General features: G+C 41.0%; 1 protein-coding gene across 3 annotated transcripts in view; it reads right to left on the bottom strand.

The window, feature by feature from the left end:
• PGM1 (phosphoglucomutase 1) overlaps positions 1–26,444 on the bottom strand; it is a 57,405-nt gene that overhangs the window by 14,960 nt on the left and 16,001 nt on the right. The window contains exons 1-7 of one of the 3 annotated variants that reach the window (XM_036911298.2): positions 20,892–20,909; positions 13,280–13,442; positions 12,799–12,945; positions 11,219–11,344; positions 9,705–9,895; positions 8,261–8,415; positions 5,830–5,945 (exon numbers count right to left, since the gene is read on the bottom strand). In XM_036911298.2, coding sequence (XP_036767193.2) covers positions 5,830–5,945; positions 8,261–8,415; positions 9,705–9,895; positions 11,219–11,344; positions 12,799–12,945; positions 13,280–13,442; positions 20,892–20,894 — 901 coding nt within the window. In that variant the 5' untranslated portion in view covers positions 20,895–20,909. Of the gene's footprint in view, positions 1–5,829; positions 5,946–8,260; positions 8,416–9,704; positions 9,896–11,218; positions 11,345–12,798; positions 12,946–13,279; positions 13,443–18,705; positions 19,062–20,891; positions 20,910–26,444 lie in introns of those variants that run through there. The other 2 variants (XM_036911296.2, XM_036911297.2) reach the window with 2 other exon arrangements.

Raw genomic sequence — 26,444 nt, 5'->3', positions numbered from 1 at the left:
TAAGTACTATGTGACTGCAAGATACATTGTGAATAAGGGAAAAAAAAACCTTTTAGGGAAAATCAATGCTGTACATACTGGGGAAGAAAACATTTTAGGGAAAATTAATGCTGTACATATTGGGGAAGAAAATGGAATATTAACTCAATATGCTTTTTTCTCTAGGCAGTGGGATTACAGTGTTCTTCTCTTGTTTCTTATCTAATCTTCCCATTATGAATATGAATTACTGGTATCATTTTTCTTAATTAAAAAAAAACAGTAAAAGAAGCCACATTCATTTAACACTAAATTTAAAAACAGTAAAAGAAGTCATATCCACTCAACACTGATCGAATGCACAACCACCAAGCACCTAGTTCTAGCTGACATCACAGCAGGGGCAGATTCTGCATTGGGTCTCTTCCTACTTGGTCCAGTTCAGAGACCAACTGATTGCATGGGAATTCTGCCCTTTCAGCATCTTCAAACACCTGTCACTTTACTTTAGCTTAATCAGCACCTTGTGATAAGTATAACCTCAGCTCAGTCAGGGCATACAGTGGGTCTTAGCCAAGAAAAATGTCAACTCTTGCTGAGGGAGCCAAGAACTAACAGTTTAGGGATTAGATTGCATTTGCCAGTACGGGCTTCGCAGGAGTACCCAGACTCCTGCCCCTGGCAGGCAACAGGCCTGTGGAGGGGAGGGAAGTGGCAGCTGAAAAAAGGCTACATGGAGTTCTTAAAAACACCAGCATCTGTCCACCCATCTTTGACTTTCTTTCTCTTTCTCGGCCCATTTCTACCTCTCCTTCACTCTTGTAATCATGCTGTTCTCTCTGCCTGGAACTTTCCACTGCACATATACATGCCAGCCTGGCTGACATCTGAAATGGCATTCAACCTCACCCTTATCCAGGATAGCTTCTTTGTTGCCCTAGGTTCTATCATACCCTGTCTGTTCTCACCCTGCCCCATAGTATGAGCTGTACCCCTAGCTAGTGCCAGGCATCAGTCCACTCTCAATAAGGGTTTGGCCAAAGAATGATCAGAGCCCAGCTGACTGGCAGGGAGACCCAGCAGATCTGCTCTGTCCACTGTCCTGTCCTCACTGCCTTCCAGTCCACAGATGGCTTTACTCTGAAAGGTCAGATAAACTTCTCAGGAAGCCTTTTTTAGATCAATCCAGACTTCAGAGGGTTCTCCTTCAGCAACCCCCAGACCTTCCAACTAATTTAGCAATTTACCCGGCACTACTATGTGACTGCCCCTGAAACTCTGTTTCTGTTGGAGGAAGGCAGTAAGTGCCTGGTGGGCAGGAACTATATCTTAACCCAAACTCATTTTATACTCAACAAATATAGATCAGTGCCTACCATGTTCCAAGTATGTGAGAAATACCAAGATAAGTAAGACATGTTTACCCTCACAGGTGAGCACAGATACACAGGTGAGGGAGGCACACATGCAGGTAATAGTTTGAGTTAGTTCTAATTAGGGTATCAGCCCAGTTCTACTGGGGTATTCTGATGGAAAATATCCAGAGATGAAATGTTCTAACCTTTCTGTGTGGGATTTGCCTACAGGAAAATGTATCTTGAGCAATGCAAATTAGAGTGGGCAGAAACCAGACTGAAAATCAAATCCCTTACACCACAGAACCAAGTTTGGTACCATGAATATAAAGCCTCCAGAGCTGCCGTATTTCACCTTCTATCACTTTGTACACTTGTAATTACCTGGCCCAAGTCTGGCTTTCTTCCACAAATGTGGACTCCACAGAGCCCTGCACAAGGAGGTTATGCTCACCATTGTGTCCCCAGGGCCTAAGTCAGTATCTGGGATACAGTTAAAGTTCAATAAACATCTGAGGAATGAGTTGATAAAAAGCAGTACAACCATGAAGGGCTTTTCATGAGAAATGAAAATTAAAAGAAATTTGCAATGCATTTATGCTATACAACTTATCACTCCTGTATGATGCATTTCACTAGAACCTTTTACAGATGGGACAGGGAAGAAATATTGCTAACCACTACACCTGACCAGATCATACTTCAATGGCATATTGCCATTTGATATGTTCATCTTCAACCTGGTTTCCTTTACCTCTTTCCCCCAAGATCCCCAATTTTCTTGAGGAACAGTTTCAAAAGCAGTGACATGCTATTCTATTCAGTGGCTTCACTTTCTATTTCCTTCCAATTTTCCAACAAGTGCACGGTGGGACAGAACTGACCTTTGGCCTCGGCCACTGTGCACAAACATATATATCAGCATCCACAGTTGGGGGAAAAAATGTTGCACCACGTGATCATCCAAAAATAACAGGTTCACCCCATCCAGTTCTGGTGCCCTCTTATGAGTCTTGACGAAAACACCCTCATCCCTGGTGTTTGTAATGCTGGTGTCAGGAAGCATCCGAGCCTCTGTGGCTGTGATAATCGTGAGGACAGCTGCTGTTTCTCTACTATGAACAGACTAATGTGTACCTGGTAACATTAGTAATATTATGGCTTACACTTTCAAATGCTAGTGGTTTGTTCTGTTTGGTAAGCCACCTCTTCTGAGGTCTGACTTCTTTGAATCTGTTTGCAAGTACACTTGTTTTCTTTATAAAAGCTCATTTTTTCTCACAAAGACCTTGGGTCCCCAGTTCTGGACTGTAAAGTGGGAGTGGTATTGAGTCTACACACGAATCCTAGACCACTGCAAGAGGTGAGGTGGGGATTCTCCAATGAGGTGGGTATTTAAGCAAAAGAGCATTGGCTGCTCACTTAATTCCAGCAATATATAGGAAATTACATCAGATGACTTGTAAAGTCTGTTCCCTACCAACACCTGGATTCTGTTTGTCTAAATGGAGAGTGCCAGATTAGTGTTCTCTCATTCATTCAGCAAATGTTTGCTGAGCACCTCTTCTAGGCTGGGCTTTATAGGAAGCTCTGAGAATATGATTGAGAATATCTACCAGGCAGATGGATGTGACTCCTCTTCTTACAGAACTTACAGTTTAGTGGATCCAACAGACATGAATCAATTAATTATAAATAATGGTAAAATTCCAGCTGCCATAGGTGCAACAGAGGAGAAGTGTGTGATGCCATGAGAGAGAATAATAAGGGGATCTGACTCACTCTGGACAGAATTTCCTGAGAAATTCTCTCTGCTGTCCTAGAAATAAATGACCCCATATGCAACTAAGCTATAGAATTCAAATATTTCAAAGCTCATAGAAATGCTAATGTCCACCCTGAGAAACTCTGTATAGGAACCTTTGGAAGCATTTGCCAGCAAGGGAAGCAGTGGGTGGAAATTTCCTCTATAAATAAGGAGACCCAAAGTTCTGTTAAAGAAGTTCAGCTGCTCTCATTCCTAGCAGTGAAGCCCCATGGCTAAGCAGCCTGATTTTTTAAATGTTTATTTCAGAAATATTACAGAACAATTCCCTTTTTTCAAAGAGAGAGAAAGCATTTGTGGGTTATTCTTATAATACATTCTCTCTTTGGATAAAAAAAGGTATCAAAGGGAAGATAAAACCATGGTTGGCACTTAGTATTTGTTGAATAAACAAATATGAACAAACTTTAACAAGGAATAATTTAAAATCTAATACTTGGATTCAAAGAAATCAATTCCACAGATGTAACATGGGAAATTTTTCTTGGCAAATGCTCCCAAGTATTAAAAACTTAAGGCGGTTTAGTTATCTACAACATCACATGGGCCAAACAAGCATTATGAAATGTCCTAAAAGCTAACATAAATGAAAGATGTATCAAGAAAAGCACAGGGCCCGGTTCCCTGGAAATAACCATCTCAGTCTACTCTTTACTTGCCAGTTAGGTTAACCCTGGAGGACTTAGGCTCAATTATGGACCTGATTTACGAGGGGCACTGGTGAACTGGGGAGCATCTTGAAGCTGGTGCTGGAGGTGAGGAACGACTGGGGAACTAAGGATGAGCAGCCCAGAAAAGGGAGGGCCTGAAAGCTGCCCTCCAGCCCGTGAAGGCCTGTCTAGTTAAGAGGAACAGCTTGTGCTATCCTGCCTTCAGGCCTGTTCCCGACCAGTCGGCACCTGTGATTCCTGCTTGGCTCTAGGGCTTGGACCCACCTTTCCCAGGGCATTCCCATGGGCCTGGGGCCAGATGTTACTAGATGTACCACAAAAAAAGAGATATGCTGCTAACTACGTTTTAGGTAAAACTGTACAAACAGGATTCTTCACTGTAGAATGCTTTGGAATCTTCAGATGCTAACATCACTGTGAATAACCAAGACAGAGACGGGTATTCCAGTTTCCCAGACTTCAATGAACTCAGAAGTCCCTAATGGAACTAGTACCCTTTCACACACCCAAATACCCTGGGGAACCTTGTCTAGGTGTTTCTCTTTTCATGAGACTCAGCACTGATAGAGGCAGACGGGGTTAGGAAACCAAAGGTTAAGACATGGTGCCTGCCTCCAAAGACAGCTTCATCCATAAAGAAGAATGACTGACACCAAGCCTGCCCTGGATAATACTGCAGGGAATTTATGGCAGACCACCTCGCAGGTTCATCTAGTACCCCAGGAAGTAACATGGCAGGTACCATCTATATTTTAGGTAGGAAAGGACTAGCAGTGGCTTTGTATTCTCTGATCAAAACCCTAGAACCCTGGGAATCATCGCACCTTCTCTGTGGACACTGTTCAATCCCAGGACTCATCCATCTTCCTTGACACCCTACAATGCTATCAAGTCAATTCATGGCCATGGAACTGCCACTCTCCCTCAGCTATTAAATGCTTAGAACTTTGCAAACAGGTGTTGCAAATTTACCAACTCATCCTACCCACCCTATCCCAGGCAGGACTTTTGGAAAAGAAATGAAATCAGCATTCTATTCTATTTAACCTAGCATGCATTGCAACTCAATTGCAAGGCTGACAGAATGCTAGATTTTGATTGCATTTCTTTGCCAAAGGATGGAATTAGAATACTGAAGAACCAAGAACACTGGTCCTTTAACTTCAAAAATATTGAGTAGAGAGACTAGGAGCAGCCCCTGAAAAACCTTGCAACCTGCTTGGAGACCAACACGTGGAAGAGGGCCACTCGCCTGAATGGATGTTTAGAGAAAAGATTGACATGGGTAGGATAGCATAGTAGAGAAGGTCATGGAGGTGGAAATTCAGTATTTCAGGCAGAAAGGAGGAGGGAGAGCACAGAAAGTGGGGTATGAGAGTCGTGGGACACCCCCAAAGCATGCCATTTTCCACTCTGCCATCATATCACCCCTTACACAGACATGGACAACGACGTGCTTCTAATTTCTTGATCACTAAGATGCTAATCTTAGTTACATCCTAATAGTCTCCTTTCTTTTAAACTTAATAAATCATAACTTGTTGCTGCAGAAAACTCGAGCCTATTAAAGAGAAAGATTTAATGTTCTACTGAAACCTCCTCTTAAATAAAAATGAAAAACTGACTCATGCCACCATATTTCTTCCCAGAAATGAAAACATTTATAAAGGTTTCCTTGACCACTGAGGGAAGAAAAATATGTTTATCACTCTGTTTAATCCCTACAGACTCAGTGACCAACCACACTGCTGAGGGGGCCCCAAACTTGCTGTCTCGGTGGATGTGATCCCCTGAGAGCAGAATGAGCCCTCCTTGGCTGAACGTGCTAGCAGCTCTTCATATGCAGACACTTCACCAGGGTCATTATAAATAAACTGGAGCCTGATGATTTGGGCACATCAGCTACCGCTGCTATTCCCATGCTGCCTTAGTGGTCTAAGCTCTCACTGCAAGTAGTGTTCACAGGGAAGAAATGGGTGGTGCAGGACTGCACACTTACCAGTTCCGAAGCTCTCCTCCCCACAAAGGGAGAGTTTGCTTGCATCCATCAAATTCCCAAAAAACTTCCAGCCAGTTGGGGTCTCATATAAAGTGATCTTTGTAGCATTAGCCACCCTTCAAAGGCATGAAATCAAAGTTATATCACAGCAGGACTGTTAGCATAGCCATGTGAGGGATGGAAAATAGCAACAGCTATTGTAATCAAGGGTCCTATTTGGCATTGCTCAGAGGTACACATGATTCTAAGACTGGTGGAAAATCATAAGAGAAAACTTGTGCACAATGGGCTATTATACATGGAGTCTGAGAGGGGGTAAAAGAGGAAGAAGAAGAGATTAATTCAGATCATTGACCAACATTTCAGAACAGCAACTGCAGCACAATGTCGCAAGGCTGCTGTGTAGGCTGTTTAAACTCCTATGTTTTAGATACAGACTGTTTATACTTTATATTCTACAAAGAACAAATGATGTTTTCATGCACTTATAATGATAGAATCATAGAATACTGGAATCACACAGACTATTTAAAGAAAAGGAAATGGTCTGGAATGTTATGAGCAGCCCAAGGTCACACAGTGAGGACGACCAACTGTCCAGCTCCTATCAGCTGCCCAGTCAATGCTCCTTTCATTTCACCCGAAGTCCTGCAGGACAGTACCCTGTAGGGCCCCATCTGCACCGACTTCACCCACACTGATCCTTGCTCCCTGTCCCCTCCCACACATCTTTTTCTCTATATATGTCTTTAGACTATTAAAAACCTCCTTTAAGTGACTTTTTTAAAAAAGTTCATTTCCCTCTAAATGGGAAAAGTACCTACATTTCATTCAGTTTTAGTGAGATTTGCTTTCCAGAATGCAAATTTAGAGTCTACCATTGGAGGAAGATTAAATCTATGATTTTGAAAATACAAGCACAATAAACTTTTGTCCGTGTAATGAGTTATTTCTGTGGTGATGATTTGATATGCAGATTATCAGTTTTTCCAGAAAAAGGAATGAAACTGTTCTTGGATGACAGAGAAGGTATTTCCGGACCTGACAGGTCTAATGTACACTAGCATGGCTGAAACCAGCTCACAGCTTTAGATGTGGGATGTAGACGCAGAAACACCAGTTCTAATTCTAGCTCAGATTTGGCTGTGGGCTTCTACTAACATCTGACTTTTGGTTTCCTCTTCTCTAAGAGAACGATTGCTGTGAGCACCAACTGAGATGGTGAATGCAAAAAAGCTCTGTGTATACTACAAACCGCTAAACAAATATTAGTAATTTTCTCAATAGCTGAGGTGAAGTCAGCTCTATGAATTCTGTAACACCCCCCCCCACTCTACCTCCACAGTAGGCAACTCCAGCATGGCCCAGCGGTGGAAGCCAAGATCCTGGGTTCAAATCCTAACACAGTCATTTACTAGCTGGGTGACTTTGGGAATGTTATTTAATTTCTTTGTCCTTTTGTTTTTCCCACCTGGGACTGTGGGGCTACATACAGCATTTATTTCACAGGGTTGGCCTGAGAATTAAATGACTGGAAACACATAAAGTACTTAGTGTGTAGCACCAGGTAGTGTTCAAAAAATGTTAATTACTATTATAAGAGCCTAGATATACACGTTCTGCTTTCTTCTCTGACCTTGGTATTTTATTCATTCACTTGTTCTTTGTCCATTCATTCAGCAATGATTCAGCAATTTATTTTTCTATTGTTTTATATGTGATCTCATAAGCCTTTGTAAGTGATGTGATATATAATAAATAAACAAATATGCAAACCAGAGATTTCAACTGTTTACTGTCACTGGATCCTTTCTTTCTCATTAAGAACTGATCATAATTTCTTTCAACTACTCGAGCTTTCTGTTTGTGTAGATTCAGATAAATGAACATTTACTTTGTTTGTGTGTACATGGGCATCCAACAAGGGATGAAAGGGGAATGTTTCTTTGAAAGTCCTTTTGAAACAGTGATCCTACTTCAAACTGCTTCACCCAGGCTGCCTGGACACTGCTAGGAAAGCAAGTCTCTAGAATGATGTCCTCCCTACAAAGGAAATACCATCCACTCACTTCTTCATTAACATTCAGTGGTTCATTTGTTAAACAGTGTACATGCGTATGTGTGTCCTACTATGTCCTAAGCATCCTGTGGTCAGGCAGAGTTTAGGACAATGAATGAGATTGTCTTTTCTCTGCAGAAGCTGATAGTCTAGCAGGGTGGATGGTGGAGTAAACAGGCTCTGCAAACACAGCATGAAAAGTTCAGGAATGGGAGAAGTGCAGAGGGGGCACAGAGAGGGGACATCTCGTCCAGAAAACACTCCACCCCTTCCTTCAAAAAATAAACACTTAGCAAGCACATACTATGTGTCAGATACCCGAGCTGAAAGCGGGGAAAGCATGGTGAGGGCCAAGGCAACGGAGTGACCTACCGGTCCAGGGCACCACTGGTGGGCATGCTGCGTGCAAAGCCTCGGACCCCAGTTTGCTGGAAATATGGAATGCTGAAGATGTTGGCAGCAATGACAGCCACGGAGTCTGAAGGGTTCACAAAGAACCCACGTTTGCCCAGAATCATGTTTCGATCCTTAGGAGAAGGGGGATTTGAAGGAAAATCTTTTAATCCAACTGCTGAAGAAACCAAACTATCCTTACACAGGGGAGCTATGAAGTGTTCAATTATAAATTTTAAACTGATACCCTTATTCATACTGTGTTCTAAACACCGGATTTTGTTTCTAACAGATCTGTACAGTACCACTGGGCTGAAGGCACCTCTATGCCAAAGCTCAAACTGTTTTCAACTAAAGTGCAAACACAGATTCCTTCCGACCTGGATATTCCATTGTCTCTCCAGAGGCCAGCTGACTTTAACATCCTAGACCTTTTCCAAATTCTGGAAGCAGTCACCTCTCTCCCAGAGGAGAGGAGAGATTGCAACAAAAGAGGAAATGTTGGCTGTTTACATAATCTGCTAGGTCTACCAGGCACCTTCGAGGAACAAGGCAGATTTCTTGCAGGAAGGGCTTCCTGGGCCCTCCATTTGATGCAGGACCCAACAATGATGCCGCCTCCCCCCACTGCTTCCTTGGTGCCTGGTATACGGGAAGCCCTCAAGTAACTCAGAGTATGGAGGGAACCGACTCCCGTGACGCACTATTTCAGAAAGATGCATTGAAAAATAATGTCTGCTAGGGATCCCTTTAACGTCCCAAAATATTCATATGGGAAAAATTACTTTTTAGGAAACAGTGGCTTCTAAATGATGTTAAAGAAAAATGTTAACAACAGAAATATTTTTTCAACTAGGCAAACCTGTGTAGTACCTACTATTTCTGAGATACCAATAATACAAACCTGACTAAAATACATCTCTTCCTTGCTATATATTCATCAATAAGTAAAACAGCCTGTTTATTAAAAATATTAATTGTAGAGAAGGAATGTGGTTAATTCTCTCACTATAGTTTTATCACTCAGCTAATGTGAATGAACAAATGAGTATATTACAAGACTAAAACCCTTAACAGAGATTGAATAAGTAGCCAGCTGCTGGTTGACTACAATAACCTACCTTAGGATGGGTATCTATAAACCAACCAACTTATGAATTACCAGTCACTACGTTATAATTGGGCCTTAATCACCCAGCCACTCTTAGGAAACATGAACATCTGAAATCAAAGACATGTGTGACATTTCAAGGACTCATTTCTGTCCAAGAGGGTCTTCTAATAATTTAGTTCTGACCCCAGGTGCGGCAAGGAATCCTCTACTGTCACTGAGCCCACAGGGCCTGCCAGAACAGCCCTTCTTTCCCTGGCTGCAGGATCAGGCCTGTTTGCATCAGGTTCACTCAAATGCACTTGTACCTACCCCATCTCCATCAAAGGCAGCCCCAAAATCATGCTCTCCTGTCTTCATGGTCTCCACCAGGTCAGCTGCATAGGTGAGGTTAGGGTCAGGGTGGTGGCCTCCAAAGTCCTCCAGAGGAATGCAGTTAACTGCCGAGTTTGCAGGGGCACCCAGTTCTTCACAAAGGATCTTCTTTACATATGGTCCTACAACTGTGCAAAGCATGAAATGAAGAATCAGAAAATAAAACTTATTAAAGTATGTGAAGACTTGGAGATGAGGTGGAGGTATTCTAGGGAGATTTGCACAAACAAGAGAGACAATATGAAAACTGTACACAGGAGCTAGTGGAGAGACAGTAATTCTGACAGGAATAGAAGGTTCTACGCAAATGAATAACAAGAAATTAGGTTGAAAAGGGTAGGGCCAGCTGATAAAGAAGAGTTGGGGAAGAGGCGATACTACTATATACCTGTGCCAGGTGCTTCTCAACCATTTTCTCACTCAGTCCTTCAGTAAAAGCTCACAAAATGGCATATTGTAGTGTTTAAGAGCCTAGACTCTGGAATCAGAGCATCTGGGTTTGAATCCCAGCTCTGCCAATCATTGGCTGTATGATTTTGGGAAAATTATTTAATCTCTTTGTGTGAAATGACAGAATAGCTGTCTGAATAAGGAAGTAGACACATTCTATGGACTCTGGAGGCAAATTGGGACCCAAGGGCAAAGTTTCAGGGATGGAAGATTTCAGCCCACCATGAGAAAGTATTCGAACTTTGGTTCTGCAATTTAACGGGAGGCCCTGAATGGCATCATCAGAACGGTTTAAGCACAGGCAGAAAGTCTTCCCCAACTAGCCAGGCAGCTGGATTCCAAGACCAGGGAAAAAATCTGCCATTCAAAGATTCTAAAATTCTAAATTATTACAAAACAAACAAGTAACCTGAGTGCTCAGGAATTCCCATATTCCTATATGTGAAAAATCTTCCTCATTCTGATTCACAGTGATGGCTACTATCTCTACTGACCCAGCCACACAACCCACGGAGAAGGAAGAGGGAGAGATACCCATCTGTTGTTCCCACATTTAGTCCTCAGCTTGCTCTTGTAAGCTTTGCTCTTCTAAGAAAAGGCACACGCCGGGGCAGCTGAGTGGGTGTGAGACCCAGGAGATGACGGCCCCCCACTCCCGGAAGTAGACGGGGGCATTCGGAAGAATGTGAGCTATCTTCTGAGGGGGAGGAAGAGCTCACAAAGAACAATTTCATATTACTCAAAACCTGATGATTAGTGTGGAAACACTGACCTTCACACTACCTTACCATGAGGAATGTCTCTACTATTCTTGCTGCATACAATTAGATTGTTATCTGTGTGAATAATGCTCTGAAATGTTGCCAAAATAACTGTTTAAAATCCATCAACCAGAGAGAGTCTTGAGAAAGGACTTGCAAAGCACCATGACAGGCACAGAGCATGTAGAGAGCAGCTTCATATATCTGAGAGAAAGGAATGGAAGAAAAATGGCTCCATACCTCCATGCATGGCATCTATACGGATCTTTAGCCGGTTTGGACCAGAGAGCAGGTCTTTCAGTGCATTGAAATCAAAGATGTTTCTCAGCATTGCAGCGTAAGCTTCTACGGAATCCACAATTTCCACTGTGAGAAAAGGCAACATTAAAAAGATGGAGAGACTAAACACATTAAGAAATATTCTCCTTTGAAGTGATTATATTGCTGTAAACCTGCAATAGCTATTTTAAAAGGACAATTACTGAGCAGCTCCAAAATACTAGGGCTGCTGCGTGATCCCTTATTCAATACTAACAATCTTCCTAAGAGGTAAACGTTATTAGTCCTATTTTATAGACGAGGAAGCTCAAGGTCTGAAACGTCAAGTAACTTGCCCACTCTGCTGGGACGGAGACATGGGATTTTTGATGATTTCCATGACAGTAAACTCTGCTCTGTGCCACATGGAGTCCCTGTCATCCCCATGAGAAGTGGTGTCATAAATAACTGAAAAGGTAACAACTAGTTTTCCTTCCTTTCCTTTTTCTAGGTCCATTGCCATGAAGATTTGATAGTAAAAGGCAGGAAAAAAAATTTTATGAATCACTTTTCACATGCATTGCTAAGGAATAAAACAAAGATTCGGTATTATTGTTCTTATTGCAGGATTTTCAAGGGTCTGAACATTTTCCAAACATTGAGTTTAAGAAATTCTCTACTGATGTTTTTTCTAAACCCTAAGAATGTCTTCAAGGTGCACCAAAGCACCTCTTATCTTTGTTAGGATGCAATTGTCAGCTCTCAATGAGTAGGTTCAAACAAAAAAATGCATTCTATAAAGCTGCAGTCCAGAGGAAAGAGTGCACGTTAAGAGTAGTGAAAATGCAAGTCACATTGCTAACCACCTCATCCTCATTTTATACATACAGATTATTTATAAACATTTATTCCATCAATTATTGTAATACATCAGAATTCAGCAACAAAATGTCTACCATAGCTGCCTACCCAAGGAGTTTCAATTTAGCCCAAGAAATGGTCTGATTTGATTTTTGTGAATATTAGGGCAGGAAAAAAAATAATAAAGCCAGGTTTTGGACTCATTCACACCTGAGTTTGAATCCTGGTTTCCCACTCACTATGTGCCCTTGAGCCCATTACTTTGGCTCTCTCAGCCTTCGTTTCCTCATCTGGAAAAGGTGAATATGGATAGTGCTGCCCTCATAAGGCTACTGTTACTATAAAAGTGAAATGGGATAATGCATATTAAGAGCCAGGCACATAAAAATGCTCCATAATGTTAGCCATTAATGTAATCTTACAGATCTTCTAGTCAAGGCCATTCATTTTATAGGTACAGAAACTGAGACCAAGAAAGTTGGTAATGATTAACCCGAGGTCACACAGCTAATCACTGCAGGGCCCAGAGAGCACAGGTCTCTAGACACCCAGACCTAGCTCCAGACCTGCTAATTAATGTGTGCAAAGCTTAGTGACCACAATCTTTCCAAAGCTGAACACCCACTTTACTAAAACCTTGAAAAGCAAACAGCTCAAGTTGGAACTAGGGATAGGCAGGAGATAGAGGGAATTAAACGTGCCTGTGAATGGCTTGAACTTGTTTTCCAGGTCAAATTGCTGCTTTCCTAGAGCTCCAAGGTCTACTTTCAGGTCAGGGCAAATTGCATACTCTTCAATAGTCTTGCTGATTTGGAAAATTTTATCAGTTATTGCTTCGGGAGCAGGACCTGGAAATCAAACAATGAACAGTGGGTCATTTTGTGCAGCTGACATGAAAACAGAACGAACACAAAGCTTATCAATTCTTCACTCGCATATATGCCATTCCATCACTCAGGAAGCAAAGTATCAGGATTTTCTAATAGAAAATATCACGTTAATGATCACTCATGCATTGCCCCTCATGCAGAATGAGGAAGGTTTCACTTGTACTAAACGGAATGGAAGAATCCCCTCGCTAAGTAAGGATCAGAACCAGAAATCTGATCTCCAAAGGTCTCTCTTATTGTTTTATCCTACTGAACATAAAAATTGATTAACTTCAAATGATAGTAAACTCACCTCCATTGGAAATATTGAATTTGATTCCAAAATCTCCATTGGGCCCTCCTGGGTTGTGGCTGGCTGTCAAAATGATCCCACCAATGGCTTTGATCTTTCTAATGATGCAGGACACAGCAGGGGTAGAGAGGATGCCATTCTGTCCAATAACCAAGCGACCAATCTAGGAGAAGAAATCCAAAACACACACTTTAGCATCAATAAAACCAGAGCTACTGCACAGAAACACCAGAACTGGCAGATGGACAAAGGAATATTGTCTATTGGACCAGAAAAGATGTTCTTTAATGAACATAACAGCACGGTTATGATGATGACGAGGCAGAATATCATGATTGATTAATATTATTATTGAAGTAGGATCAGCACTACTGAACAAAGCCATTCCTTCAGATAGTGTTTTGGGACTCTGTAGTTTCAGAATGGTACATGGTTGGGGTGCTGTAAGGTTCCAGCAGGGAAACACCAAGCACTCAAAAGAGAGCCGTAACAAAGCACGTCCACAGCTTTCACTGAAAAACTGTGAGGAAACCCTTTTCATCCAGTTCATCATACTTGGGGAGAGAGGATATAAATATATAAATCGACTGAGTTAAAGGAATTCTACCCAATAAAAAGGCTTTTGTAAATTAAATTTTTGTGGAAAGTAAAAAAGGCAAACTTTATACAAAGAATATTACACAGTGTATCTCACAACTTTATCCTTCCAGTCAGCCTTGGATTTTTGAGATGTGGTGTCCTCAAAGCAGGACACACCTCCCGCATTAGGGTCTACCTGAGTTACCTCCTGGGCCTAGGAGGGAATGCTGGGACTTCCTACTGACTGGACCGTCACACTTTCGTTGCATGCCCAGCTCACCTTCCCATCTCTCCCACAGACGTTAGCAGCATAGCTCCTAAATCTTCCTTTGCTAAAATGATACTAACTTACATCTGTTCCGTAATGACCCAAGTTGGAAAAGAAGGAAGTTCTATCAGTTCCTCTGACATAGTTGGAGAAGATGTGACTGCTACACAGAAAGATATATAAAGTGAGGAGTTTGTGCCCTCCCTCCATTCTCCCTTCTGTGAGAAGAAAGGGACAGGAGTATTTAAAAATTTTCCACTTGTTATTTCTTTTTACCCCATCCAAGGAAAATATGGTTGAAGAAGTGACTTATGGCGGAAGAAGTGTTTCTAATGTCAAAAATGTCAACGAGATACCTGGACTCCATGGGGAAGCTTTTTTGGGACTGTTACCTTTGCCCCCCTCCCTCACTGAAAACTTACTGCCTTGTAATTCAACTCCTCCACTGCTAACCACCTCCCAGGAAGCAGTTGGTCCATTTCAGCCACTCTTGGCTCTCAAATGTCTATCTCTGAATAATCTCTGTTATACTAATATATTTGTCATGTCCTGCTTCCTCAGGAAGTGGTAACAACCAGGGTAGGCGCTGTAACTAGGCTCCTTTACAGACCAGAGGAATTTGCAGACAATGTAAAATGGATACCAATGATTATGACTGAGCTACAGAGTGCTTTCTATAGCCCGTTGCACTTTCAGTTCATCCCACAGTTGCTCCTCCCAAGTACCGTGTGCAGATGAAGAAGCTGAAGTCCAGAGCTGTCATGATCCTGCCCACTTGTTCATTCTTGCCTCCATCCAACAGCAATACTAACAAGCATTTATGGGAAGGTGCTGTGGGAGACACTGGGTATCATGACATCACAGGTCCCATGGCAAATTAGTGACCATTCCTGGGAAAGCACTGAAAACTCCTGACTTAACATAGTGAGAGTAGTAACATCTCACCCTTCCAGCAGTTTCCAGGTGTGGTTCGGATGAGAATAAAAGTGTATGGTTTAGCACTTCCATAACAGGAGGGGCTTAGGGATGGCAGTTTAATCAGCCAGTGTGGCTGGTGAAGTTTTCTGGCAACTGTATTTGCACATCAAGAACACTGACTTGTATTTAGATTTTATTTGTATTTGGTGTGGAAAAAGGACACTGAGCTATGCCACCCACAGTAACCCCTAATTCTACCATTCCTTATGGTGAGATCTGTGGGAGTGGTCCAAGACTGGGAGGATTATACCAGATGGTGGGAATAGGAAGGACAGTCAAGAGATAGAAACAAAGGAAATCCAAAGTAGTTTATTTCTCTTGAGCCCAACAAATGGTACAGCTGGTCAAAATATCCCTTGCCAGAGAAGACTTTTTCCTGTGAATCACCCTCAGGAATATTAATCTTCAACCTTATACTGTGGAGACACTACTCTATTACCTCTCTTTCCCTTAAAGATGTCTGGATAAGTATTGTAACAGCTCCTGACTCAATCTCCCCTGACTCTCTCCCACCTGTACCTCTGTGCTCTGCCCTAGCTGAATCCATCCTACCTACTCAGGCCCATCTAGGTTGTCCTTCAAAATCATTGTTCTAACTGTGTCCCTCCTCTACTCAAAAACTTTCCCTGACCATATGGTCCAGAAATTCCACTTCTAGGTATAGACCCAAAAGAAAGCAAGAAATCAGACAGATAAGTTGCATACCCATGTTCACAGCATAGTTAGTCACAACAGCCAAAGGTGGAAACAACCCAAATGTTCATCAACAGAAGAACGGATAAACAAAATATAGTACATACATATAATGGAATGTACTCTCAGTCCTAAATGGAATGACACTCAGCCCTAAAAAGGAATGAAATTCTGATATATGCTACAACGTGAATGAACCTTGAAAACATACCAAGTAAAATAAGCAAGCACAAAAGGACAAGGATTCTATGATTCTACTTATACTATGAACACAGAATAGATATATTCATAGACAGAAGGTAGAACAGAGGTTGCCAGACGCTGGTGGGGAGGAGAAAATGGAGAGTCATTGTTTAGTGGGTATAGAGTTTCTGACAGGATGAAGAAAAAGTTCTGAAGATGGATATTGGTGATAGTTGCAGAACACTTTGAATGCAATTGAAACCACTGAATCATGCACTGAAAATGACTAAAACACTAAATTTTATGACATGTATAGTTCACCACAAAAAATTAAAATTAAAAAAAAAATTCCTTCCCTGGCTCTCAAGTGTCTACCAGCTTAGAGGTACCTCCCTCAGCCTGGCACTGAGATTCCCTCCTCATACAGCCTTTCCTACCCAGCCTCTGCCACTGTTCCCTTTTGCATAACTCCTATCACACTACCAAGCTGGATACCTTCCTGCTCACTTTTACAGTCAAACATGATAGGAAATAAACTTATATTTTCCCTTTAATGAAAACAGGGCCTGGTGTTTTCTTGTATTTCATTAAAAAAAAGTTCCATTTTCTTTGCCCTACTAGCCATACACACGGTTCTATTCTCATTTCTAAATGTATCTCTAAGTTTAAGGCTCTAGGGATTAAACAAGCTATCAGTAGTATAAATGCCTTAAATTGTACATTTCCTATAAATGTAGACAGCTCTATGCAAATAAAAACACAGAGAAATTTCTAACAAAGGCAAATTATATTCTATAAATGTACCAGATAAAAGTGCACTGAAGAGAAAAAAAATTTAATGATCTCTATTTAGCTCACTAGGCTGACAAGTCCACCAAGAATTGGCTAATGGGTGGAATGGGTATTGACTGACAAAGGTGAGGAAGGAACAATGACTCCTACCAAAATCTATGGCAGCAAATTATCTTTCCTTTGGATTTCCTCCTTAAAGTTCTGCTCACAATCAAAGGGATGCTACACACACAGTCAAAGGGATTTGATAGGTTTTATCAGATTAAAGTACTATATTGGTCCACTAAATGTTTTAAGTAATTCAGTTGGGTAGCATGAATGCTTTACATGCAACACAATTTTTAATAAAGAATGCCCTTGAAAAGACTTGAAAATATTGCTTGGGCTGCCACAGCTCTAACAAATAGACAGTTACCATATTTAGTCAATTATTATCACTTAAATGTATTATTTAGCAAACCTTCAGGTTGTAAATCTGATAAAGTCTGTAGGGTCTACATTCCTGAATTACGCATTCCTACCACCTCTTCCGCAGCCTTCAGCTCCACGCAAAAATGAAATGAAGTCAAATATATCACAGCAAAGGAGACAGTGTATCAGATCCATGCAACAATCTAGATACATGCGGAGAAATAATGTTCCATTCATTCTCTCTCAAAAGATTAAAAGCATCTTAATACCATTCTCTTTGCAGCTCTCTCAAAGGTGAAATTTACAGCATGTCACATTTCATCTTAAAAATGTGTATGCTTCATAATAATTTCATAGCTGAGTGCTTTATCAGCAATTTTTACATGAGAGGCATTCAAATTCTGAAACTGAGTATAAAAGAAACTTCACACTATAAACAGTAGGATCTACAGACATTTTTAAATTTAATTTGGTGGTGTATGTGTATGTGTGTTTAATTTGGTTTTTGCAATCACACCTGTGTGGCATATTATTAAAATAGACTGAAAATGAAGGCCCAACACATTTGGTTGCAATGTTAAATCTTATGTTCTCAGAACCTGAATCACTCCCAGAAAGGAAATACAACACATTTTTTAAATTTGTGAGTACTAAAGGTCTGTGTGCTGCAGATTATTGCTAAATTTAATCTAAAACACTAAAAACATATTTTTGGTACTGCAGAGGAATTTGCAGAGCAAAACAGCAATCCTGATGCTCACCTTCCTGTAAATCAGTGGGACTGTGCAAATTTAGATTATCAAGATCAGCACTTTCAGTGCAAGATTCCTTCTGATCTGGTTAATTCAGCCAACACAGTTTTTCATAGTGCAGAGACTCCTTATATCATAGTCTGATAGGAGTTATTATCTCTACACTGCTGCACAAATTCACCGCACACAGGGCTTCTTTGTGTCCAAGGTCATTATAAGCAGGTTCCCCTGTAACAGGTCCTCTTGGAAGGCTCACACCTAACATTTTCCAATTCCTCCTGGCATTTCTGCATGACTACCAGGACCCACAAACAACAGCATACCCTGGCTTTTGTTTTCCTGTTTGACAAGTGACTGAACTTCAACAAGGAAGCCATTGAAAGAAAAGAAAATCCTTCCCTCTCCACTAATCATTAGAGCCTTCTTACATCGGATAGGGTGCCCCTTGAAACTAGTTAGAATGTAGATAAGACAGCTTAAGGCTGGGGGTGTGCTTTAAATGTCTAAAAAACAACAGGTACTTCTTCAAGCAACAGACACAGAGAACAACAAATAAGAAGTTGTACTTACACTCCTACATCCGAATGTGACTAATGTAATTTCAGGTTTAATATCACAATATACAATCTCTGAAGTCACAACGAAAGTTTAAAAAGATGTCAGTAGAATTAAGATGTATACAACATGCAAATCTTTGTATTTTGTATATTTCTACAAAATTAAGGTTATGTGGAGAGCCAAAAACATAACAATACTTATCATATACCGACCCCACTGGCAGCTGCCATCTGCACTATTGTTTCTATTGCCGATTTATTAAAATACCGCCCATCTCCACCAACCACCAGTGAGGATCCTTGGCGATCTTTCAGGTCTATGGAAAAGAATATACTCTGGATGAAATTCTCCAGATAGCATGGCTTTGCCTCGAAACAATAGGTTTTCTTCCGTAATCCACTAGTTCCTGCTTTCTGGTCATAGTAGGGAACTGTAGCAAAAGTCAACACAGAGAGAGGACCTTCTTCCATTTTCCTGTATTTCCCAGAAATCCATTCATCAAAATCACTCATCTTTCATTTCCACCACTTAGCTCAATGAGGGTGTCCAGAGAGCAGTCAAGGGTCCTCAAAACAGTCTGTTCGACCTGAAGCAGCAACAAACAGTGATGTCTGAGTAACTACAAGAGAGGTTTTGCCTGGGTGATCACTCTCGAGGAGGAAGCTGGGTTAATTCCTTGTTGACAATGCCTCTTGTGAAAAGTTAAGGCCCACACCCACACCCACACACCCACACACCAAGCAGATCTTCCAAGTTGTTTAGATGAGGACACTTCTGCCCACATAACCAAGTCAAGTGCCCTTCGATTATTTTTGCCTCCCCACGCCGTTAGAGAGCTCCGAGGGCTGCTGTGCGCAGATGACTTCAGCCACCAACGCCAGGTGGCCTCCAGACCCCACTCTCAGAGCCCAGGAAAGGACGAGCAAGTGCTGTCCAGGAGGCAGCTTTGTGAACGAGATGCCCTGGTGCGGCCCCCGCTGCTCCTGACACCCCTTAAACCAGAGCCTCTCTGGGCATGCATCACTGAGAAGGCGATCTGCAGCTACAGTTGTTCCCTGCCATCTAGCAAGTTAAAGGTCAATCTTAAAATGGAAGGGAGGGATCTCAGTTACCTCTGGTTCCCTTACATCACCATCATTTTGATACCCAAGTGATTTTGTACTTCGCACATGCAATCCCAGTTAGAAGAAAAAAAATCACCTAACAGAATAGTTATTCATTGGCCCCAAGGATTTAACAAAACAGTATCCACTTTTAGAAGAACAGATAGATACAAACATGTCCTGAATGACCCACAGCTTGGTCATTCCCTTGAACTTATGGGAAAGTGGGAATGAATCCTTGAAAATATAAGCAGAATGGGAGAGGGGTGCGAGTATGTTTTTCTGAGTGTGTGAAGTTTGACCAAGTTATTATTTGGAAAAATAATACAAAATAATACAAAAAATAATACAAATTATATTTTCTGTTCTAAATGGACGTGACTTTCAAGAAAACATTTTTAATGAAGCAGTTTAATTTCTTTGCATCTGAAGAACCTAAAATGTTTAAAGACATTCTAGCTAAATAAATTTAATATCCAATCCCATTTGATTCCTGAGATTTTATTAATAAACCCATTTAAATGCTTACATGTATGTCCTTTACCCAGTTCAGCAAAAGTTGCTAATTAGGAAGCTCCAATGTCAAGGTTTTGGTGAACTTGTAAAGGATGCTTAAAAAAGAAAACCAGAACTAGTTATACTACACATTTGCAGAGTTCGATGCGCACTGAGGAGTCAAGGTTTCCAAGGGACAAGGGAATAATCCCTTGGCAAACAAAATCTGAGTATTTTTTGACTAATTTGTCAAGCAAGATCTAAAAGCAAACAGGCACTTAGAGCATCAGACTACCCTGAGGCACGAATGTCCCTGTGCTCCATGGGCTGTTCTGTGCAAGACCAGCAGAACTAATGGGCCCAAGAGCAGAAAGCAGTCACTTGCAAGGCAGTCTGGTCTCCTTCAAATGATAAATGATAAATGGCAGGGAAGACCTGAAGACGTAACATTAACACAATCCACAAGGCACTGTTATTAAGTTGAAAACCAGTCAGACAAACGACAATTACTTTTTATAGCTATTTTTGCTCTTATTTAGTTTTTAAAATGAAATTCTTTAGAAATTAATTTATGAGGTGAGCCATCTTTATTAACAGTAGTTTACATACCTGCTATTTTTCAACTTACTACAAATGCATTTTTTAATTCATATCTTTTTAAGTTTAGTGCCAAGTTTAATCTGGTTTTAGATAGGCTTGCAAGTTAGGCCAGCATATGTGTCTTGACTATTTAATAATAGATGCAGATTTATGAAGTATCAACCTAATAAGTTTTCATTGGGAATAACATAACAACTAACCATGTAATTGTTGGTTTTCTTAATGATATCTTGAAATCCCAGGGTAGATTCAGGGGCACTTGGTCACAAGGATTCTCCAGCATCCCCACCCAAAGCTTCTCTGTTCACCAGTTCTAGCATGTTCTCTGGTGGTGTTCTGCAACTCTTGGTGAAGCTCCTTCTGAGGCTGGAACTAGGAGAGTAATGTTTTGTTGGATTTTTTCCTCCACAGTTATTTACTGTATTTACAGTCAATGTTTAACGCAAATCAATTCCATAAAACAAGAAATTATGAAGGATCAAGGCATAATTATGCAAATCTAAAATAGATATTCAACAACACAAAAAATACAAACATAAAAGTGGGTTCATTTGCAGCATGAGATCACCAGCTCTTGTTTCAAAGGATGGTAAATGCTTGATTTTTTTCTTGAAGACTGTAGCCACATCAGATACTAGAACACCTCAGCTTATCAGTGTAGTTTCATGTGAACCAAAACCTGTTTCTAAAAATATATTTACACTGTAACTGTTGTAAAAGCTACACTTTTTCTAGAATTAAGCCTGCTCTTGGGCCTCCTAGCAGTTTCTACCTATCTGTAAACTGGCAGATGCACAAAGTATTATAAATGTAATTATGCTGGTTACACAGATTTAAAAAATTTTCCTTTTCTCAAGTTGTTCAAAAAGAAATACTGCAAACTTAATAATGCTGGTGCTCTTCCAGTTCTTGACTTTCTAAATACGTGATATATCATCTCAAGGTGGACTATTTATTTGCCTCTTAATTCAAGATTTTTAAATGTACCTACCCATTTAGATCATCTTCATTTTTATGAAATTAGTCAACACAAATGGAAATGGGTAACAGTGTCTGAGCATGGAGAAGTCACATATGTCTAACCTATGGAGTCAGGTCACTAAGTGAACTTGGTGCCCCCTCCTAGATGGGAACATTTGTATGGGCACATTTAACAATTTACTTCCCTGTGTAGAGCCAGCTTTATAGCTAGGCCTGGACTGGGGAAGATTCCCTTCTCTCATGGCTCTTGCACATGTCTGAATACCCAGCAAGAACCAGAGGAAAGAGTTCTATACCCAAAAACAGAGTAACATTTTCAGTAATTATATGTGTCTGGCATAGTGTGTGTAAATACGCACAACTAAACTAAAAAGACAAATCCTTGCCCTAGAAAAGCTTCTATTCTAAAAATGGGCCTGAGTCATAATTTTATGGACACTATAGAACTCAACCACATATAAAAATATTACCAGAAGCAGCAATGTTAGATGGACTGTGAAGTGTGGTAAAAAAGAGGAGGCATTAAAAACATTAAGCTTCCTAAGACGCTCAGACTAAGTGGGGCAGCTATTAAGAAGCTCATTTGTCTTAGCTCTCCAGCAAAGGTTGAACTTCATCTTCAGAAACGTTACTGTCGAGCATAGCGAACCCAATTTGGCCTAATGAATTCGCCTGCGTTGCCAGTACTCCTTCACAATGACACAAATTACATTTAAACCATATGGGGGATTAAGGATTACTCCCTTCAGACGAGGAACTTTCATACTGGTCTTGGGTCCAATCAATTTTACAATGGCAGCATTATGAACCCCTTCGCTCCTGCCCTTGCACTGATTCCAGCTCCCATTCTGATCGACAATAACACCTTCCTAGGAGAACACAGCTGAAACTATAGGCTTGCCAAGCCTTTATTCATTCTTTCTTTTCATCAATAAATATTTATTGGGTAGCTAACTACTATGTCCCAGGGCTCATGAGAGGGCTGGACCTGGGGCCTGAATGGTTTCACTCTTCACACCAAAAGATCTTCTTTAGCACATGCCACAGGAGTGGGCACAGGGGGCAGAATGGCCATGCTGTCTCTAAGCACAAGCACTCGGCAGAAAGCTACAAACTGGACTAAGAGCAGCAGGCAACATCAGAGCCCCAGCCTAAGGCCCTGCATTGTCCCTGCAGGTACCCACCCAAGTGCTTGGGATGTTCGATTCAAGTGATAGGAAACACAAGCTGGGAAACAGTCATTCATTCTCCCAACCAACTGTAAGTGAGTATGTAGTAAATGCCAGCCCTGGACCAGGCATTGCAGGATAATGCAAAGACCACAGGCTTAAGAGCCACACACAACCAGGGCTCAATTTTTGACTCTAAAATGTCCAAGAGGTACAATCTTGAGCAAGTTACTTAACTAAACTGAGCCTGTAAAACGGGGTGAGCTCTCAAAGCTGTTCTGAGAATTGCATCAGGTAACATATTAATACTATGCTTGCCATAAAGCAGATTATCAATAAAGAATATAGCAGATTATCATATTTATCAGGAAACCTCAGCCCCCCACCTTTCCAGTCCTCCATTTCCCCATATCTAAAGTGAGATAATAACACCTGGCTCACAGGATTTTTTGATGATGGCCTTACTGAATATCCATGAAAGCCTCTGTAAGCTAGAAAATTATGCAAAGAATATGATTTTTCCCCCCACATTCTGAGGGGGGTAGGGATAGAAAAAAAGGGGGGACAGACCTTTATTCTTAAAAAGTTCACTTCAGAGCAGAGCCATCCCGGCATCCTGGAGTTACGGCTCTTGAGAGGTTGCAGTGATGGGATGAGACTGGAAAAATAGTTGGGGTAAGAATATACAGTCTCATGAACTGCACTAAAGTTTATTTTGTATGCACCAGAAGCTGTGGAAATTTTTAAGCAGAAGGAGTATAAACCAATATGTTTTGGGGAAGCTGGCTGCTGTGGCGCATCCAATAGCTTAGAGAAGGAAAGACTGGAAAGAGATTAACCAAGGCTCCAAGGAGGATTCCTTCCTCTGTGGGGTGGCTCTGAGGTTCCTGGTCAACATGATCTTGTCCAGAGCTGCATCTCTGCCCGCCTCCTACACAGGACTTCAACTCTGAGTCTTTGGGATAGCCAGAACCCTGTTGTACTTTTTTTGTCCAACAGGAAGACACTACCTAAACATCCTCTTTCCTCTGACCCCTTCTCCACATAGTGTCTTCTACAAATCCCCTCTTTTCTCTTAGAGCTGTCCTCAACTCCACCCCACAAGACTGGACTCCTGGAGCCATGCTTCCACTACAGGACCCTGATGCCAGGCCATGATCACAAGGATGGACACTTGACCAAAGCTGGATCAGTCATTTTTCTCTTCAAGAAATCTGGCAGTAGGACTTCAAAGTGTGCTCATTAGATTCAGTTAGTCCTTAAACTAGGAAGACAGGTAAACTCGGGAACTGCAGGGAAGAGACATGAGAATATCCCCAGAACGGTGATTGACAGGCACATAATGCATGGGAGCTCTACAGGACCCAACTCTGGATCGTTTCGACATCTCTGAGAGCTGTGGGCCTACTGTGCAGGAAGAACCGGAAAGGAATTCAAAACAGAATCAAGCAGAAACTAGATTAGATCAATCTTCTCAAGAGGGTAGGAGTTGCAGATTCGTGAGACATGAGAATTAGCCAGCTGACATGTCACCCCCAATTCAATTGCAAAGGTAACTCATAATTGCTTGGGGTGAGAGAATGGTTTATGAAGGGGGAATTTTTAAACATAGGAAGATTTAGAATTAAGTACAGACATGATATAAATCAAACCTAGAGAATACAGATAATAAAATAAGTCAAACTTTGGTATTAGTATTTTTGCACTGAAGTTGGGAAAAAAATCTAAGTATACTTCGTATTTTAAGTACTTTAAGAGAATCTGAGATATTAGTGTACCTAATAGATTAGCCTTGTGATTGCAACTTATTTTGACTTATGATTTAAATTGAAGAGGGTAAGAGAATATAAAAATTATTAACATTATTGGTCCCAAGAAAACTTTGAACGTGCCATATTTACAAGCTTAAACCATCATATGCAGATACCTTACTGTAGTATTTCAGGGAATGGATTCTAAGGCCAGACTGACAGGTTTAGAACCCAGCTTTGCCAGTTACTAGCTGTGTGACCTCAGACAAGTTACTGAACCTCTTTGTGCTTCCACTGCCTCCCCTATAAAAATGGGGAGCATAACAGCCCCCTTTCTCCCTTGGTGTTGCAGTCATGAGTAAATGCAGTAATATATGAAAGATCTGCCAGAGCTGATAAAGGACACCCTACACAAGTATTGACTATTACCATTATTAGATTATGTGAGAACAACTTGAATACTTGCAAAATTTTGCTTGTTAAAAGAATTATAAAAGTAAATAAACATATTTGATTTATAAATTTGAAATAGGCCTAGGAGTTAGAGAAAATGAGTTTATAGTAAAGATCACACACAAAAAAAAAACTCCAACAACTCATATGGACAATTGAGTCAGCAGAAGGAGAGGAAAATGAGGCAGATGTGCTGAGATAAAGAGAGAAGAGACCAAGAACAGCTGCCAGATTCTTCCTGCCTCAGGCTCTTGTGAGGCCCACTGGCCCCCCACCGGCCCTCCTCCCCCTGGGGCTTCAGGCCTCCAGCCTTGTGATATAATCCTCTTGGAGGCGCACTGCAGTCCACCTAAGTTTCTATTACTTGTAACTACCTACAGCTCTTCACTGTGTTGAGCCGGGCTCTGTAATGCACCACTCACAGTTGCCAGCTCTGAGTCAGGCTCCACCTGCCAGCCCATCCAAGCAAGAAGAGGAAGAAAGGAAAACCCCTACTCTTCTCACTTTGAGCAACCTCAGTCAACAGCAAGGAGAAGGCAGAATGCCATTTACTAGTCAGTCACCTTGGGCAAAGTAGTTAACCTCTCAGTGTCCCCCATTTTTTCATCTTTAAAATGAGGATTGAAAATAATACCTACTTAAACTTATTGTGATCATTTTGCAATATATACAAAAATCAAATCGTTCTGTTGTATATCTGCAACTAATATGTTGTATGTCGATTACACCTTAATTTTTTTCTTAATACATCTCTTAAAGTAAACAGAAAAGAAAATAATACCTACTGCTTTGGTTTGCTGTGTAAAGATATGATGAGTTAATAAAGATATGATGAGTTTGCTGTGTAAAGATATGATGAGTTAATAAAGGTAAAGAGCTGAGTACTTGCTGGTTCTTGTCCCTTGTGAGCCCCACATAAGTGTTAGCTTTTATCACTGCACTAAATCAATCTGAAAATATGCAGCTGTGTTTCATACTTAGTGGGTATGTGTTTTTCAATAGAATTAGGAAATGCCCTTTAAAGAAAAGGAGAAATTACATTAAACTATAAAGAAGGCACAATGTCAGAAGAATTACAAGGGCCAGATGGCTTAGAGCTGTACCAAATCCCAAGTTCAAAAAGACTCCCGACGCATATTTTGAAGTTAAAAATGAACAGAACATCTGCATCAGAACATGTACATTCTTTAGCATCTGTCAGTCTGTGGTCCATCTGTGTACCCATCCATGCCTCCAGCAGTTAACTATATAAATTGACTCACTGCATTCATTTCATCAGGCACTGTGCCCCATGGGAAGATGTCAGACTCAAGTTGCCAACTTTTGGTCAAAAAGGAGAGATAGATGAGTCAACAAATTGTTGAAAAATGGAGTAAAAAGTGTTAATCTGGGAGCTCAG

The sequence above is a fragment of the Manis pentadactyla genome, chromosome 4 (genome assembly GCF_030020395.1).
Source record: "Manis pentadactyla isolate mManPen7 chromosome 4, mManPen7.hap1, whole genome shotgun sequence".
Classification (NCBI taxonomy): domain Eukaryota; kingdom Metazoa; phylum Chordata; class Mammalia; order Pholidota; family Manidae; genus Manis; species Manis pentadactyla.
Note: the sequence above shows the minus strand (reverse complement) of the source record. Positions and strands in the feature narration are given on the sequence as shown.